At 39.0% G+C, this 14,940-nt stretch overlaps 1 protein-coding gene across 3 annotated transcripts in view; it reads left to right on the top strand.

Annotated features, from left to right (window-relative positions):
- TTLL5 (tubulin tyrosine ligase like 5) overlaps positions 1-12,749 on the top strand; it is a 271,668-nt gene extending 258,919 nt beyond the window's left edge. For all 3 annotated transcript variants that reach the window (XM_045563414.1, XM_045563424.1, XM_045563393.1), the window contains one exon: positions 12,098-12,749. In XM_045563414.1, the coding sequence (XP_045419370.1) occupies positions 12,098-12,120 (23 nt within the window). In that variant the 3' untranslated portion in view covers positions 12,121-12,749. The remainder of the gene's footprint in view (positions 1-12,097) is intronic.
- The last annotated feature ends 2,191 nt before the right edge of the window (positions 12,750-14,940 follow it).

Here is a 14,940-nt window from a genome sequence, read left to right as displayed (position 1 = left end):
AGAGGTGCCCACAACAGAGTAGGCTTGAGTTGTTCCCCTCTGATGCACCAGAAACTTGTCATCCCTAGCAGATGTGATCCCATTCAATACCTCCTGGAAACTATATAGTGGCCCCTGTCAGCTTCCTGTGAACTAGTAAGGAGTTTGATTGTCTACACTCTAGGGCAGTGATTGTTAAACTGTAGGTCATGACCTAGTAGGGGGTCACCCAATCAATTTAGTGGGTCCCAGCCAGGCTCTTGAAAGCTGGTGGTATGTGTCCCTTCCCAGCTTTGCCTTCAGTAACTTCATGTTGGTTATTTGAACTCGCCTGTGCTCAAAATCAGCCAACAACACGAAGTTGGGGCTTTTATTTGTTTTACCACAAGAGCCAGTTAAACATTTAGTAGCACACCACCGGTCACAGTCACCATCTGCCCCTCACCCCAGTGGAGCAGAATGGAATAGAAAGAAAATTACCAAGGTCCATTTATAATAAAAGTTAAGTACTGTGGGGCTTTTAAAGTCATGAAGATATTAATATATGTGTGTTCAGTGACAATATAAGATGTATTTTTTGCTATGTGTTGCAGTCAGAAAAGTTTTGAAAGTCACTGGTCTAGAGCCCCTTCATTTACTTCTTACATCCTCAGGTAATTGAAAGTCTGCTGTTCTCGTGATCTTCAGGCAAAGAACTGGTATCCAGCACTCTCTTTGACTCATTAATTCTGCATCTACTATAGGAGAAATGAGACTGAATTTTTATCAGACTAGAAATTATTATTCTAGGCCAGGCGCAGTGGCTCACGCCTGTAATCCCAGCACTCTGGGAGGCCAAGGCGGGTGGATCGCTCGAGCTCAGGAGTTCGAGACCAGCCTGAACAAGAGTGAGACCCCGTCTCTACTAAAAATAGAAAGAGATGATCTGGCCAACTAAAAATATATATAGAAAAAAATTAGCCGGGCATGGTGGCGCATGCCTGTAGTCCCAGCTACTTGGGAGGCTGAGGCAGGAGGATCGCTTAAGCCCAGGAGTTTGAGGTTGCTGTGAGCTAGGCTGACGCCACGGCACTCACTCCAACCTGGGCAACAGAGCGAGACTCTGTCTCAAAAAAAAAAAAAAAAAAGAAATTATTATTCTAGAATAGACAAAATCTCTCTCCACATCAGTCTGTTCTTTTGAACTCAAAGCTATATAAAAACCCATTCTTAAGCCCCACCGATTTTCTACAGTGAACAGAAAACAATACTCATTATTATTAAATCCCAAAGGTTAGAAGGCTCACAAATAGCAGAAGTGAGAGTAAAGCTCATAGCATTGTTTTATTCCACCACTCTTCACTACCAGAGCTCTCTATAAAGAAATTAAATCTTTTTAAGAAAGTAATTTATAATAAAACAAGTCACTTTACTTTTAATTATGTAGTCAATTCTTCTATAAATTTAGGTTTTATGTATCTATATAAAAATATATCAGATATATGTAAGTAGATTATGCTTCAAAACTAGCATGGTTGGTAGACCATAGAATTAGATCACAAGAACTTTAATTTGTCAGCCTTGCAATTTTTAAATTTTCTTAAAAGGGTAGTTATTAAGTATCTTTATGCCAAAAAATGTTCTGTCAAAAAAAAACATGTTAATTGGTCTTCCCTTAGGATACTCACAATCTAAATGTAGTTACAAAAAGCAACACTTTTTACTGTATGACATTTAAAAGTCATTCAGAGATTTATATCTCTCCAGCAGTCCCCAACAATTTTTTTTTTTTCTTTTTGAGAAAGAGTCTTTCTCTGTTGTCCAGGCTAGAGTGCTGTGGCATCAGCCTAGCTCACAGCAACCTCAAATTCCTGGGCTTAAGCGATCCTACTGCCTCAGCCTCCCAAGTAGCTGGGACTACAGGCATGTGCCACCATGCCTGGCTAATTTTTTCTACATATACTTTTAGTTGTCCAGCTAATTTCTTTCTATTTTTAGTAGAGACGAGGTCTTGCTCTTGCTCCGGCTGGTCTCAAACTCCTGACCTCGAGCGATCCTCCCGCCTCGGCCTCCCAGAGTGCTAGGATTACAGGCATGAGCCACTGTGCCCAGCCAGGTCCCCAACATTTTTGACTCCAGGGACTGGTTTCATGGAAGAGAGTTGTTCCACAGATGGCTGGGAGGGAGGAAGGTTTTGGGGTAATTCAAGTACATTACATTTATTGTATAGTCAAACCTCTCTGCTAATGATAATCTGTATCTGTAGCCGCTCCCCAGTGCTAACATCACTGCCTCAGCTCCACGTCAGATCATCAGGCATTAGATCCTCACAAGGAGCGTGCAACCTAGATCCCTCACATGCACAGTTTACAGTAGGGTTCACTCTTCTATGAGAATCTAATGCCGCTGCTGATCTGACAGGAGGTGGAGCTTAGGCAGTGATGCGAGTGATGGGAGGAGCTCTAAATACAGATGAAGCTTCGTTTGCTCACCTGCCGCTTACCTCCTGTTTTATGGCCTGGTTCCTAACAAGCCATGTACCAGTACTGGTTCACAGCTAGGGGTTGGGGACCAGAGCTCTATACCATGATGTAATTTTATCATATCCATCTGACTGGTTTGTGATAATATGAAAATGAATGAGAGAATAAGAGGAACATGATTTTTTATAGGTTTGGAATGGTTAAATGTATTTTCAGAAATGAGTTACATGTGTTTTTCTCAGAAGAAGCCTTAGTCTTATGTAAATTACTTTAGTTCTTTACAGTAGAATTCCTTAAAATAGCATTTTATTAAAATTATTCACTCATTAGTAAGTAGAAAGTAAATCTTCCCCCATAGATGGACACTTGAGCTCCTGTTGGTCTTAACATCTGAATTGAACCAGGTGCCTGCATTGTTCATTAGAAATTAAAAAGGATTTCTGGGAGGGCACGGGGCCTGGTGGTGCTGCTGTGGTCACAGCTCCCTGGTCTCTCATGGCTGTATTACAGTTACTCAGGAGCTGCCTGTGCTCTGCACAATCCCCTTGCAGCTGTGCCCGGCGCCTTTGTGTCACCCAGGCAGGGTTTCATGAAATGGATCTGATGCTCTGTTGCCTGTGTTGTTCATTCCTGCATGCTGGAGCTATGCCCTGGAAGGTGAGGGGGCAGCAGGTTGGCCCACACTCCCCAGCTGTCCCTTTCTACTGCTGTCACTCAGGATATAAATAAATTGATTCATTCACTTCCTTATCAAACCAGAATGTTGCCAGAAGAAACTACCAAGGCCCCCCTCATCAGTTTTAAAGGCCTTAGGGACAAATCTAAAAGGCAAAAGAAGTCTTTGCATTTAGGTAATTTTAAAAATTAAGTTTTTTAGTTTCTCTCTCCTATTCACTTTAGACCTTGGGGAGAGAAAAATAACTTTGGTTATATGTACATATCATTTGAGGTCTGGGCCTTCTTTAATGGCAGGGAAGTCATGATGAATTTGCTTTTCTGAACTGGAAAAGCCTTGAGTGAGATGATCTCATTGAAAATTCGCATCCTTTACCTTCAGAGAGCTGATGGGTGGGTGGTAGGAGCACTGGCCTAGAAGTGTGGACTGCCACTTATCATAGCAGGCCTTTTGTTGTTTGCTGAAGCATAGTTTGGATTATTGGTTGGCAGTCTTTTGCTCCCCACAGGGTAATGCTGCTATTGATCATTTCCCACATCGGTCAACTATTTACCAGGCAGCTCCCATGTAAATGTTTACATGGCAAAATTCTTGGTGCTCTGGATCATGTGAAAGATTGTAAGATGTGGTCTCTACACTTAAAAGGGTGTAGAAGGTGAAATAAGCAATATATACAAGACAGAGCCCCCCCCCCTTGACCCCCTAAGCAGCAAAGGAAATAATGATTTAGATAGTTTAGCAAGTCTGTCCACCGTTCCACTCAGGGAACTTAGGCTTCCAAGCGAGCATGAAAGGTGAAGCTGCTCTTGCTTCAGTAGTCCTCCATTCCTGGGTGAGTCTCATAGTGTAGTTCACCTGGGCAAATATTGATCACGATGCCTAAAATATTTTCGTTCTCTGTGGCCCTAAACGCAAGCCCCAGTCAGGTGCTAACAGAAGAACAGTAGGCTGAAAGGGAAACTGGGTTTGTTGGACTCCCTAATGGTCGCCAAACTGGCATAATGTATTTTCCAGGTGCTTTAAGATTCTTAAGGGCAATTTCGAATATATTTTATGTTTGTGTTGCTTGTTGACTTTAGAACTAATGAAATAAGGTGTAACTTCATCTATTTGATAAATGCCAAGTGAGTGCTTAAATAGACAGTATTATCAATAGACATTTGGCAAAAAGAGAAAAAAAAACAGTAATAATTTCCAGGACAGGACATCAAAGCAAAAATGAAGAGAATGGGTTAACTTCAATGGTTTGTATTTTAAAGTCCTAAAAGGAGCCAGGTTATGATCATGGCCACAGAGGCAGTGAGGGGGAAATGCAGTAACATTGTTCTATATATGTTTCCTGCTCTTATGATATCATCACTGGGTCACCAGGCAGGTGGGGATTGAAGTGGCTCTGGACCAGAATTATGGGAAGGTGATAGGGATAACAGGCAAATCCCAAGGTGAGGAGTCCAACTGGAAACGCTTCACATAAAGATGGGACCCCAAAGAACTGGCATATAAAGTCAACCATACTCCATATAAAGTCAACCAAAAATAAGCCCTCCCTCTCACCCTACCTTCACCCCCTAGGCACCAAAAGAAAATAAATCGCCTGTCTTGAACCTTGGCGCTGAGTGGAGTAGGGACTCTCCCCTGATGATTGATAACCACAAGCAAGCCCTCCTATAAGCATGGCCTGAATTCACATTCCCTAGGTGGCCTGGAAAACTTAAGATTGAGAATTTAGTTTAAGGTGGTCCTAGGCTGGTGGTGGCCCCAGGCACCTAACGTAATCAAATGCATATTTTATCTGAAGGAATCCTCCCTTAACCCAAAGCTCAAATAATTCTCACAGGTAACATTTTAAGAAATGTGAGATCACAGTTTAAAATCACAAAACAAATGAGGAAATGAGGCATCATGAGCAAAAGCCAGCAAAAACAACATATAATAGTATTAGACCTGCAAAGACTAAAATACTGAAATTATCAAATAATGCAAAATAAATTTTCTCATGTTTAGAGAAATTAAAGAAGGGAGTAAAAACATGAGTAAAATCAAGACAGTAAAATTATGACCAAGCAGATTTGAAAAAGAACTAAGAGTTCTTTTATAATTGAAAAAAAATAATTAAAGTTTAAAAATCAGTGGATGGGACTAACTGCAGATTAGACGTAGCTAAAGAGAGATTTAATGATCTGAAAGATGTATTTGAAGAAATTATCTGGAATGTAGCACAGAAAGAAAAGGTAGAAAAACAATGCGAAGACCTAATTATCTAATTGGAGTACTGGAAATAAAAAACAGGAAAGGGACAATATTTAGAGAGATAATGGCTTAAAAAAAATCTTTCAAGAGTGAGGATGAAATACATTTTCCCAACACATAAAACCCCAAAGAATTTGTCACTAGTAGACCTTTACCAAAAGAGTTAAAGAATGTATTTCAGACAGAGGAAGGTGATATCAGAAAAAAGGTCTGAAATGCAGGAGAAATTTATGAGCAAAGAATGTGTATAAACATGGGCAGATATAAGCATAGTGACCAATAAAGTGATAAAAATGTTCTTGTGAAGTTAAAAAAAATGGAAGAATGAAAATATCCAAATATATATCATGTAAATCAAAGGGAGGGGGATGGCCAGAGTTAAAGTAGTCTAACTTGATATCGTGCAGTGAAAAGATAAAGTTAGAGATTAATTTCAATTTTAACACAGTTAATATATACAAATACTAAAATTAATGGAATAACTATTAAAAGAATAGAAATATAAAACTTCCAAAGTAGCAGAGAAAAAATGGAATGAGGAAAAGAATAAATCCACAAAGAGAAAAACACAAAAAAGATAGAACAAATAGAAAGCACAACTTAAGACAGTAGAAATAAATAAAAGCATTAGTCATTTCAAAATGCGAGTGGACTAAATGTTCCAGTGGAAGTCAAAGTCTGATTCATGCATGCAACAAATATGTACCAAGCATCTGCTATGTGCTCAACACTATGCTAGGCACAAGGCACAGAGCAGTGAACAAAACAACCAAAATCCCTGATAGGAAAGATAGACAACAAACCAAATAAGTAACAAAATGGTATATTAGATAGTGGTATGTGTTCCAGGAAAAGAAGGTAGAGAATGGGGACGTTCATTATTCTAAACAGAGTTAGTCAGGGCAGGTGGCATTTGAGGTAAGGCCTGAAGAGAGGATGAAGTAGTGAGCTGGTGGATGTGTAGGGAAGGGAATTCCAGGTGGCGGGAACAGCCTGCACACATGACTTGAGGAGGGATGTGGCTGCCGTGTTCGGGAAATTCACGTGGGGCTGCAGTGTTACAGGAGGGGAGCAAGGACAGGGGAAGCCAAGAGAAGACAAGGGGCCAGGTCAGGCAGGACCCAGGGGGCCTGGGAGAGGCCTTGCGCTTTTCTTCTCAGTGTAGTGGGTGTCAGCAAGGGCTTCTGAGCAGAGGATTGTATGGGTGGCTGCTGCATCAGGCAAGGACAAGTTGGAAGCAGTGGAGATAAAGGAAAATGGCCAACCAGGAATATATATTCTGTGGTCAGCCTGGATTTTTAAAAATCTACTTTTAGTCTATTAAACAAGACAATCTTAAACATAAACATATAAAAAGGATGAAAGAAAAAGGTTGGAAAAAGATATACCAGGGAAATACCAACCAGAAGAAAGCTGATGTAGCTATATTTATCAGACAAAATAGATTTTTTAGGCAAGAAGCATATCAAGAAATAGAGTCCTTACATTACGGCTGAAGGTTCACCGGGAAAGTATTCAACCTTTTCTTGTTGATTTATTTTAACCAATGTATTTAATCTTTTTTAATTTAATACATAAGATGCATATTTGTGAAAAGTATATTGGACAGAAAATTAACAGAACCACAAAGAGAAATAGATGAATCTGGCTTTATAGTACAGTGTTTTAATGTACCTCAGTAATTGATAGATCAAACAGTCTGGAAATTAGTAATGTTTTAGAAAATTTGAACCACTCAGTTAACAGGCTTGATCTAATAGACATGTATAGAACATCACATTAAATAACTGCAGAATGCATGTTCTTTGCAAGCATCCACAGGGTAGTTGCAGAAACCATGTGCTAGGCCTTAAATCACATTTCAAACACCGTGTTCCCTGACCACAATGCAATAACAAAAAGATACCTGGGAAATCCTGATATATTTGGAAATTAAGAGTTAACTCATCAAAAAAATCATAATATTACAGAAAATGTTATCTAGTATCAAAAATCTGAGATAATACCTAAAGGAAAATTTATGCTTATAGTGAGGGAAGGGGAGAGGCTAAAAGTTAATGTGCTAAGTATCTGGCTTAAGAAGTTAAAAAAAGAACAACAAAATAAATCCAAAGAAAATAACAAGTAAAGGAAAATAAATAATAATAAAGATAAGAGAGGAAATTAATAAAATAGAAAATAAACATAGAGTTGAGAGGAATGAATAGAGACATTATTATACATGCCTCAGAGATTAAACAGATTGTAGGACGATATTATGAATAACTTTATACTGATACATTTTTAAAACTTTGGATACAGTTTCCTATTATAAAAATTTACTCAAGAAGAAATATAAAGTCCAAATATTCCTTTAATTATTAAGGAAACTAAATCAAGAACAAAAATCTTCCCACAAATACACCAGACTTTTATGGTTTACTGATGAGTCTGACCAAACATTCCAGGAACAAATATTCCAATCTACAAACTACCCCAGAGTATAGGAAAAGAGGGAACACTTTGTAATCCCTTATCTTAATATCAAAACCTGCCAAGGACAGTCCAAAAAAAAGTTCTAAATTTACAAGACATTCTTAATCATGGATGAAAGTGCAAAAATTCCAAGTAAAACACAAAACATTAGCAAATTGAATCCAGTAATGTTTAAAAAAGACAATACATCATGACCAAGGTAGGTTTATCCCAGAGTTTCAACAATTGTTTAATATTAAAAAATGGGCTAATGTAATTTACTACAGTAACAGATTAAAGAGGGAAAAAATCCTATGCTTCTCTCAATGGATACAGAGTAAGCATTTGATAAAAGTCAGTATCCTCAGGACTTAAAAAAATGCCTAGAATAGAAGGAAACTTTCATTACCTAAAAATAAAGTATCCCTACAAAATCCAGTAGTAAACATCACACTTTTAAGTGGGAAACTTTGAAAGCATTCACTGCCTTTAAAATGGGGAGCAAGACAAGGACGCCCACCATCACTTCTACTGAGTGTTGTGGTGGGAAGTCCTAGCCAGTAAAGTAGAATAAGAAAGGGAATGACATACGGATCAGAAAGAAAGAAACACATCTATCATTATTCTCAGATAACATATAATGTATTTGAAAAGAATGTTCAAATACATTAACTTTTTAAGAGAGTTTTCTAAAATCAGTTACATTTCTATTGAATGTAATTCAAAAAACAGGTAAAGCATGAGATTACAGAAAAGATACCCTTTACAGAGCATTAAAACATACACCTAGGAATAGATCTAATAAAAGATATTTAAGACTATTACTAAAAAATATATATAAAACCTATTGAGAGACACTTTAAAAAATTAAGGGAGAGACGTACGTGTTCATGGATTTAAAAAAATCACAGTTTGGTAAAGATCTCAGTTCTCCCTAAAATTGATTTATAGATTTGAGGGGATATTACTTGTTTATTTTTTTTTTTGAAATTTGATAAACTGATTATGAAATTTATATGGAAGAGAAAAGAATAACCCTTGTAGTCCTAAAGAATGGGGATGAAGATAGGGAGCTGTGTGTGACTTGTCTTAACCAGATAATAAGAATTATTATCAAGCTAAAGTACTTAAGAGTGTAGTGTTGGCACAAAACAGAGAATGCTAAAACTGGTCTCCTATGTGTAGGAAACAATTCCTGACCAAGAGGCATCGTAGTTAAAGGAGAAAAGGATAGAATTTCCAATAAATAATGTTAGGACAATTATTGTATAGGAAAAAAATGAAATTAGATCTGTGCTTCACACTGTACATAATTTAAGGTTGGATTAAAGACTTAAATATGAAAAGCAAAAGTGTAAATCTTTTAGAAGACATTAGAGTACAGTATCATTATGACCTTTCCTATGTAAAGAAAGGATTTTTTAAATTAGACCCAAAAAGTGCAGACTTTAAAGGTAAAAATTGACAAGTTTGACTTTGTTAAAATTAAGAATTAAGATACCATAAAGATATTGTGGGGTTTTTTCCCTTTAGTCCTTATCCATTAGAGATATGTTCTGAAATATTTATGAGTGAAATGATATATTATCTTGGGTTTGCTTTGAAAGTACTCCAGGAAAAAAACATGAAGAGAGAGCTGAAACAAATGGTAGAATGTTGATAATTATCGAAGCTGGATGATGGGAACATGGAAGTGTATTATACTATTTTTGTGCTTGTGTATATTGTTGAAATTTTTTATTTAAAAAAAGTGCTTTTTGTTTTTTTTTAAAGAAACCATCGTTTTTTATGGTGACTTTCCTGGATTTTCTGGAAGTCTTAATATTTTTTTAAAAATTGTTTTCTGAAAAGGTCACTTGTTAAGCGCATATCTAAATACAATCTAATTTTTATCCTGAATAGGACTCTTTTTATAAATTAATAAATCATAAAACGATCTCCTAAAAAAATACCATAAAGAGAGTAAAGAGACAAGTCACAAACTAGGTAAAGATGTTTGTAATACATAGAAGCAAAAAATTAGTACTCAGGTATTAAGCAAAGAACTTCTAAAATTCAATAAGCAGTTTCTTGGATGTGACATCAAAAGCATAAGCAGCAAAAGAAAAAACTAGACGAACTGGACATCAAAATTTTAAAATTTTGTGCTTCAAAGGACACTATCAAGGAAGTGAAACAACCACCTACAGAATGGGAGCAAATATTTACAAATCATGTATGTGACAAGGGACTTTTATCTAGCATATATAAAGAACTCTTACAATTCAATAATAAAAAAGACAACTCAATTTTAAAGATGGGCAAAGGATCTGAACAGACATTTTGCCAAAGAAAATATACAATGCCAATAAGCATATGAAAAGATTCTCAACATGATTAGCCACGGTGGGAAGGCAAATCAAAACCACACACAACAGGATACTACTTCACACCCATGTGGAGAATTGGAACCTTCAACACTGCTGGCGGGGGTGTAAAATGGTGCAACTGTTTTTGAAAATAGTTTGACAGTTCCTCAAATGGTTAAACATAGAATCACCATATCACCCAGCAATTAATTCCACCTCTAGATCTATCCCCAAGAGAAATGAAAACATATGTTCAAACAAAAGCTTGTACATCAATTTTTATAGCAGCATTATTATACTAATAGGCAAGAGGTAGAAACAACTGAGATGTCTACAACTGTTAAATGGATAAATAAAATGTGATATATACACACACAGTGGAATATTACTCAGCCATAAAAAGGAGTAGAGTACTGATATACGCTACAACGTGGATGACCCTATGTTAGGTGAAACAAGCCAGTCACAAAAGGACCACATATGATTCCCCATATATGAAATGTCCAGAATAGGCAACTCTACAGAGACAGAAAGTAGATTAGTGGTTGCCTAGGACTGGGGGATGACGGGTGTAGGGGGTGATAGCTAAGAGGTACAGGGCTTCTTGTGGGGTAATAAAAATGTTCTAAAATTCATTGTGGTGGTGTGGCGTCCGGGCGCAGTGGCTCACACCTATAATCCTAGCACTTGGGGAGACCAAGGGTGGAGGATAGCTTGAGGTCAGGAGTTTAAGAACAGCCTGAGCAAGAGCAAGACCCCTGTCTCAAAAAAACAAATTAAAATTGATTGTGGTGGTGATGGATGCCCAACTCTGAATGTACTAAAAGCCATTGAATTGTACACATTAAAGGAGTGAATTATATGATGTGTGAATTATATCTTAATAAAGCTGTTTTTAAAAAATCGATAAACAATTCAATAGGAAAATAAGCAAGAGGCATTCCACGCGTTTCACAAAAGAAGAAACATGTATGCACAATAGATACTGGAAAAGATGCTTAAACTCATTCCTAATCAGAAAAGTGCTAATTAAAACCACAGTGGGATACCATTGTATGCCCACTTGATGCGCAAAAAAAATGTTAAACTTGGGCAATATTACTACTCCCCATGTAGAGGATGTGGAGAAGCAGGGACAATTCCTCCCCTGCCAGAGGAGCGTGAATTGTACAGCCACTCTGGAAGACAAGATGGCATTGGAGAGTTGAAGATGCAAGCACTTCGCACCCAGCAATTCCCCTCCTGAGTGCATTCCCAAAGAAACTCATGGGAGCACTATAAAATTAAAAACCACATAAAACTAAACAATATATTAGTTAGGGGTATCAAATATATGTAACACACCTGTTTTTAAAAAGCAAACAAGGATAAATGCAAAATTCAGGGTAGTAAGAATGGGAAAGAATTGGGAGGGTCTAACAAGCATTCAGGGTAATGTTCCTTTTCTTAACTTGGGTGGTGGGTATGTAGGTATATACTGTGGGGATCCAAGGGTTGGGTAGAAGGCAAAGTATTATCTGACAACCTGACATTGAGGAAAGATTTAGGAAAACTCAGAAACATACAGTGAACAGTTTTTCCATGCGGTTTAAAAATGCTGATAATGCTGACCCTGAGTTTCTAGAAAAGATGAACATACTTAGCATCTTCTATTTGAGAAGCAAAAGAGATAAAATGTTTTTATCCAAGAAAAAGAAAAAAGGAAACTAAGAGAACTACACAAAAAAGCAGCAGCAGAACAGGAGTGTTTTAGAAAGGTTTCTAGCAAAAGTGGGTAATATTAAGAGCTTTGTACTTGGAGGGGAACCTCATTTATTTGGGCCACCAGTTCTTTATTCTTCAGTGATGTTTAATACACCAGATACTGCTGTAAGTAAAACCACACGCTCTCATTTTGGTCACTTAGTGGTTGACTTTCTCTTTTTCAGATCCTGCTCACACTAAAAGATGAACGACAAACACATGGAGGAAGAACTTGTTCACCACTGCTGGGTGCGTGACTGAGGGTGAAGCATCCACCAGCACTGCAAGTGGGTCCATAGTATTTTTTTTGCTGCCTCAGAGTCCCCAAAGCCTTCAAGCAGAAGTGGCAGTAGATGGTTGCCAATCAGCCAATCCAGACTTTTACTGGGACAACAGGAAAACAGATCCTCTGGGTTTTGATGGAACTCGGAAGTGGGGACATTCAGCTGATGCATTATTAACCCATCAGAGCACACATGTATCTTTTACCTTCCCTTTATCCCCACCCCCAACCTGCTTAGGTCTTCGCTGTCCCTTTCCTGCTACTGCACAGAGATGATATAAAAGAGGCTCTTTGGCTATTTGCATTTTGCTGCTTCTTCTTTTCCAGATTGCAGTATTCAGCAATATTTTCTTTGTACAAGCTTAAAATCCCAACATCATTATCTACCAAAGTCGCTCTTCCCTTTTAAGAGGGTCTGGGGGGAGGGAAGAGTATACATCACAAGTCTCCCAGAGAGAGGAGACCAGTCGATGTGCTGCTGATAACATGAGCCAGGGTAAAGGTACCCTTTCAAATTACTGGTTTCTAAGATTAATAAAGTCATTCTATTTCTATTTTCTTTTTTTCCATTTACTAATTTCCCAAAAATCAGTATTCACAAACAAGACTGAAATGGAACCAACTTTTCATTTTACTTTATTGCTGGGCAATTTTTTAAACTTCATTTTAGAAATATGAGCTATAAAGACGTTTTTACATTTTGTTTCAGCAGATGGTGGGGCCAAGGGCAGCGCCCGCACCTGGGAGGCTGGTGCGTGCGTTCCGTTCCATCTCCACTCCAGCCCGCAGCAGGCAGGCTCCCCCCAGTGCGGTCCTCCAGTGGCCTGTGACTCTGCACCCGCTTGCACGTTGCTCACCCGACCGGCCGAGTGACGCAGCACAGCCCCGCTTGCCTCGCCGTGGACCCTCTGCCCTCCTGCGAGCTCCCCTCTCCTAGGTCCTCTCTGGCTTCTGCTGGAGAAAAGGTTGAAAGCTGGGCCGCAGAGCCCACTGAAGGATTCCCCTAGCTGCCCTAGGGAGTTATTGGGGGAGAATCCAGAGTCTGAGGCTTCTACAAGGTCCTGTAAACTCAGCACTGAAATCCCAAGAGAAAAATGACACCCAAAAAGGCAGAAAAGGGACTTTGTTGCCTTCTTAGTGAATGAAAACAAAGGTTTGGGCACACTGAGGCATTCTGTTTGCTTGTGAGGATGAGGTCTATAGGTTGCAGGAGAGAAACGAGAATGTATTCCAGATGTTCCTAAGACTTTCCTAGATAGTAGTTTGAGGACCATCTTAACTGTTTACTTACTTGGTTGTGAGTTGATTAGGAGACACATTAGAATTCCTCATTCCACGTGAATCTTATGAAAAAGGATAAGAGGGTATGAGCCCAGCGAAAGAACTTTTAGACCAACAATAGTACTTAGAATTGCCCAAGGTAACCAATCATAATGAAATCCTCAAGCTAATTTCTTACTGCATTCACCATGTGCTGATCAGGTGCTAAGACTCCAGATCTCTCCCTTCATGTATCCAAGAACTCGCAAATCATTTTTACTTGTACTGGACTTTTCTTGGTAATAAACCAGACAGATCATGTGAGCTCTCCTCCAACAAAGGTGACATTTCCAGTGTCACTCTTTACTCTTTCCAAAAACAAGTGTGTATTTTTGAAGAAGGACAGATAATGGTTCGAGTTTCTGTGGTGCCTGTCACTGGTGTGGAATGGGGAGGCTGGACTCCAGACCCCTGTCCGTATTTATATCTGCTGCTTAACCTAAGAGTAGAGCTCTGACATAAAAAGAGCAGTGGGAATCACAGTGTGTTCTGTTTTCTTTGGGATGTTTCGGGAAACACATCTAGTTGCCTTGGTTCATTAGGAAGAACCACAGGTCAACATTTCAGTGAAGTTGGATAAAAGGGAGGTTTAGTTTAGGGCCAGAAAAATTATTTCCCTCTTCCGTATTGAAGCCTCAAGTAAGGATGGGTGATGTCAGATATGACGCAGTGCTTCTCAAAATGTAGTTAGTTATTAGGCAACCTGGACTGCACCCCAACCCTGAAGTTATCTCTAGAGCTGCAGCCTACAATTGTACGTTTTAAAGGGTGATTCTCATGCCCACTGAGATTTGAGAATGGCTGCCACAAGCGATAGACTCTGACACAGCAAGAGAAACAGCCAGGGCTGACATGCCAAGCGTGCTGCATCCCTCTCCATGCCTGGTGGCTCCCGGGGCAAGACGGAGCACAGTCCCACCAGCCAGGATTTCAGAACAAGGGCCTCGCTGCTGAAGGACAGTAGAAGTAAATGGGTGCTGCATGGATGAACACTGAGCAAGAAGCCCTTAGCATGAGCTGGGCATGGATAAAGCAGGAAAAATGTCTTGCTGACCAAACTCAGGAGTGTCTTGGAGACTTGGAGAACACCAGAAGAACAAGGTACACACATACCTATACATGCACGCACACACACACATACAGGCACAAACATACCATACACATCCTTCAGCCTGTAAATTTTAGCTTCAGATAGACTTTTTTTTTTACCAATGGTAAAGTGACCTCACTAGTAGGGCATGTCTTTCAGGAGCTGCTAAGTGTCCCCTGGCTCTGTGCTCGCTCATTGTAGATGGCTGCCCCGGGCGGACTTCATACCCCTGTGGAATTCTGCATTGCTCTGGGATCGTGGGCTCACAAGAGAACCATGGGACTGTGCTTTGCTTGCCTTCCCCTACTCGTAATTCCTGGTAAGAGACACACAGT

This window comes from Lemur catta, chromosome 1, assembly GCF_020740605.2.
Source record: "Lemur catta isolate mLemCat1 chromosome 1, mLemCat1.pri, whole genome shotgun sequence".
Lineage (NCBI taxonomy): Eukaryota > Metazoa > Chordata > Mammalia > Primates > Lemuridae > Lemur > Lemur catta.
Note: the sequence above shows the minus strand (reverse complement) of the source record. Positions and strands in the feature narration are given on the sequence as shown.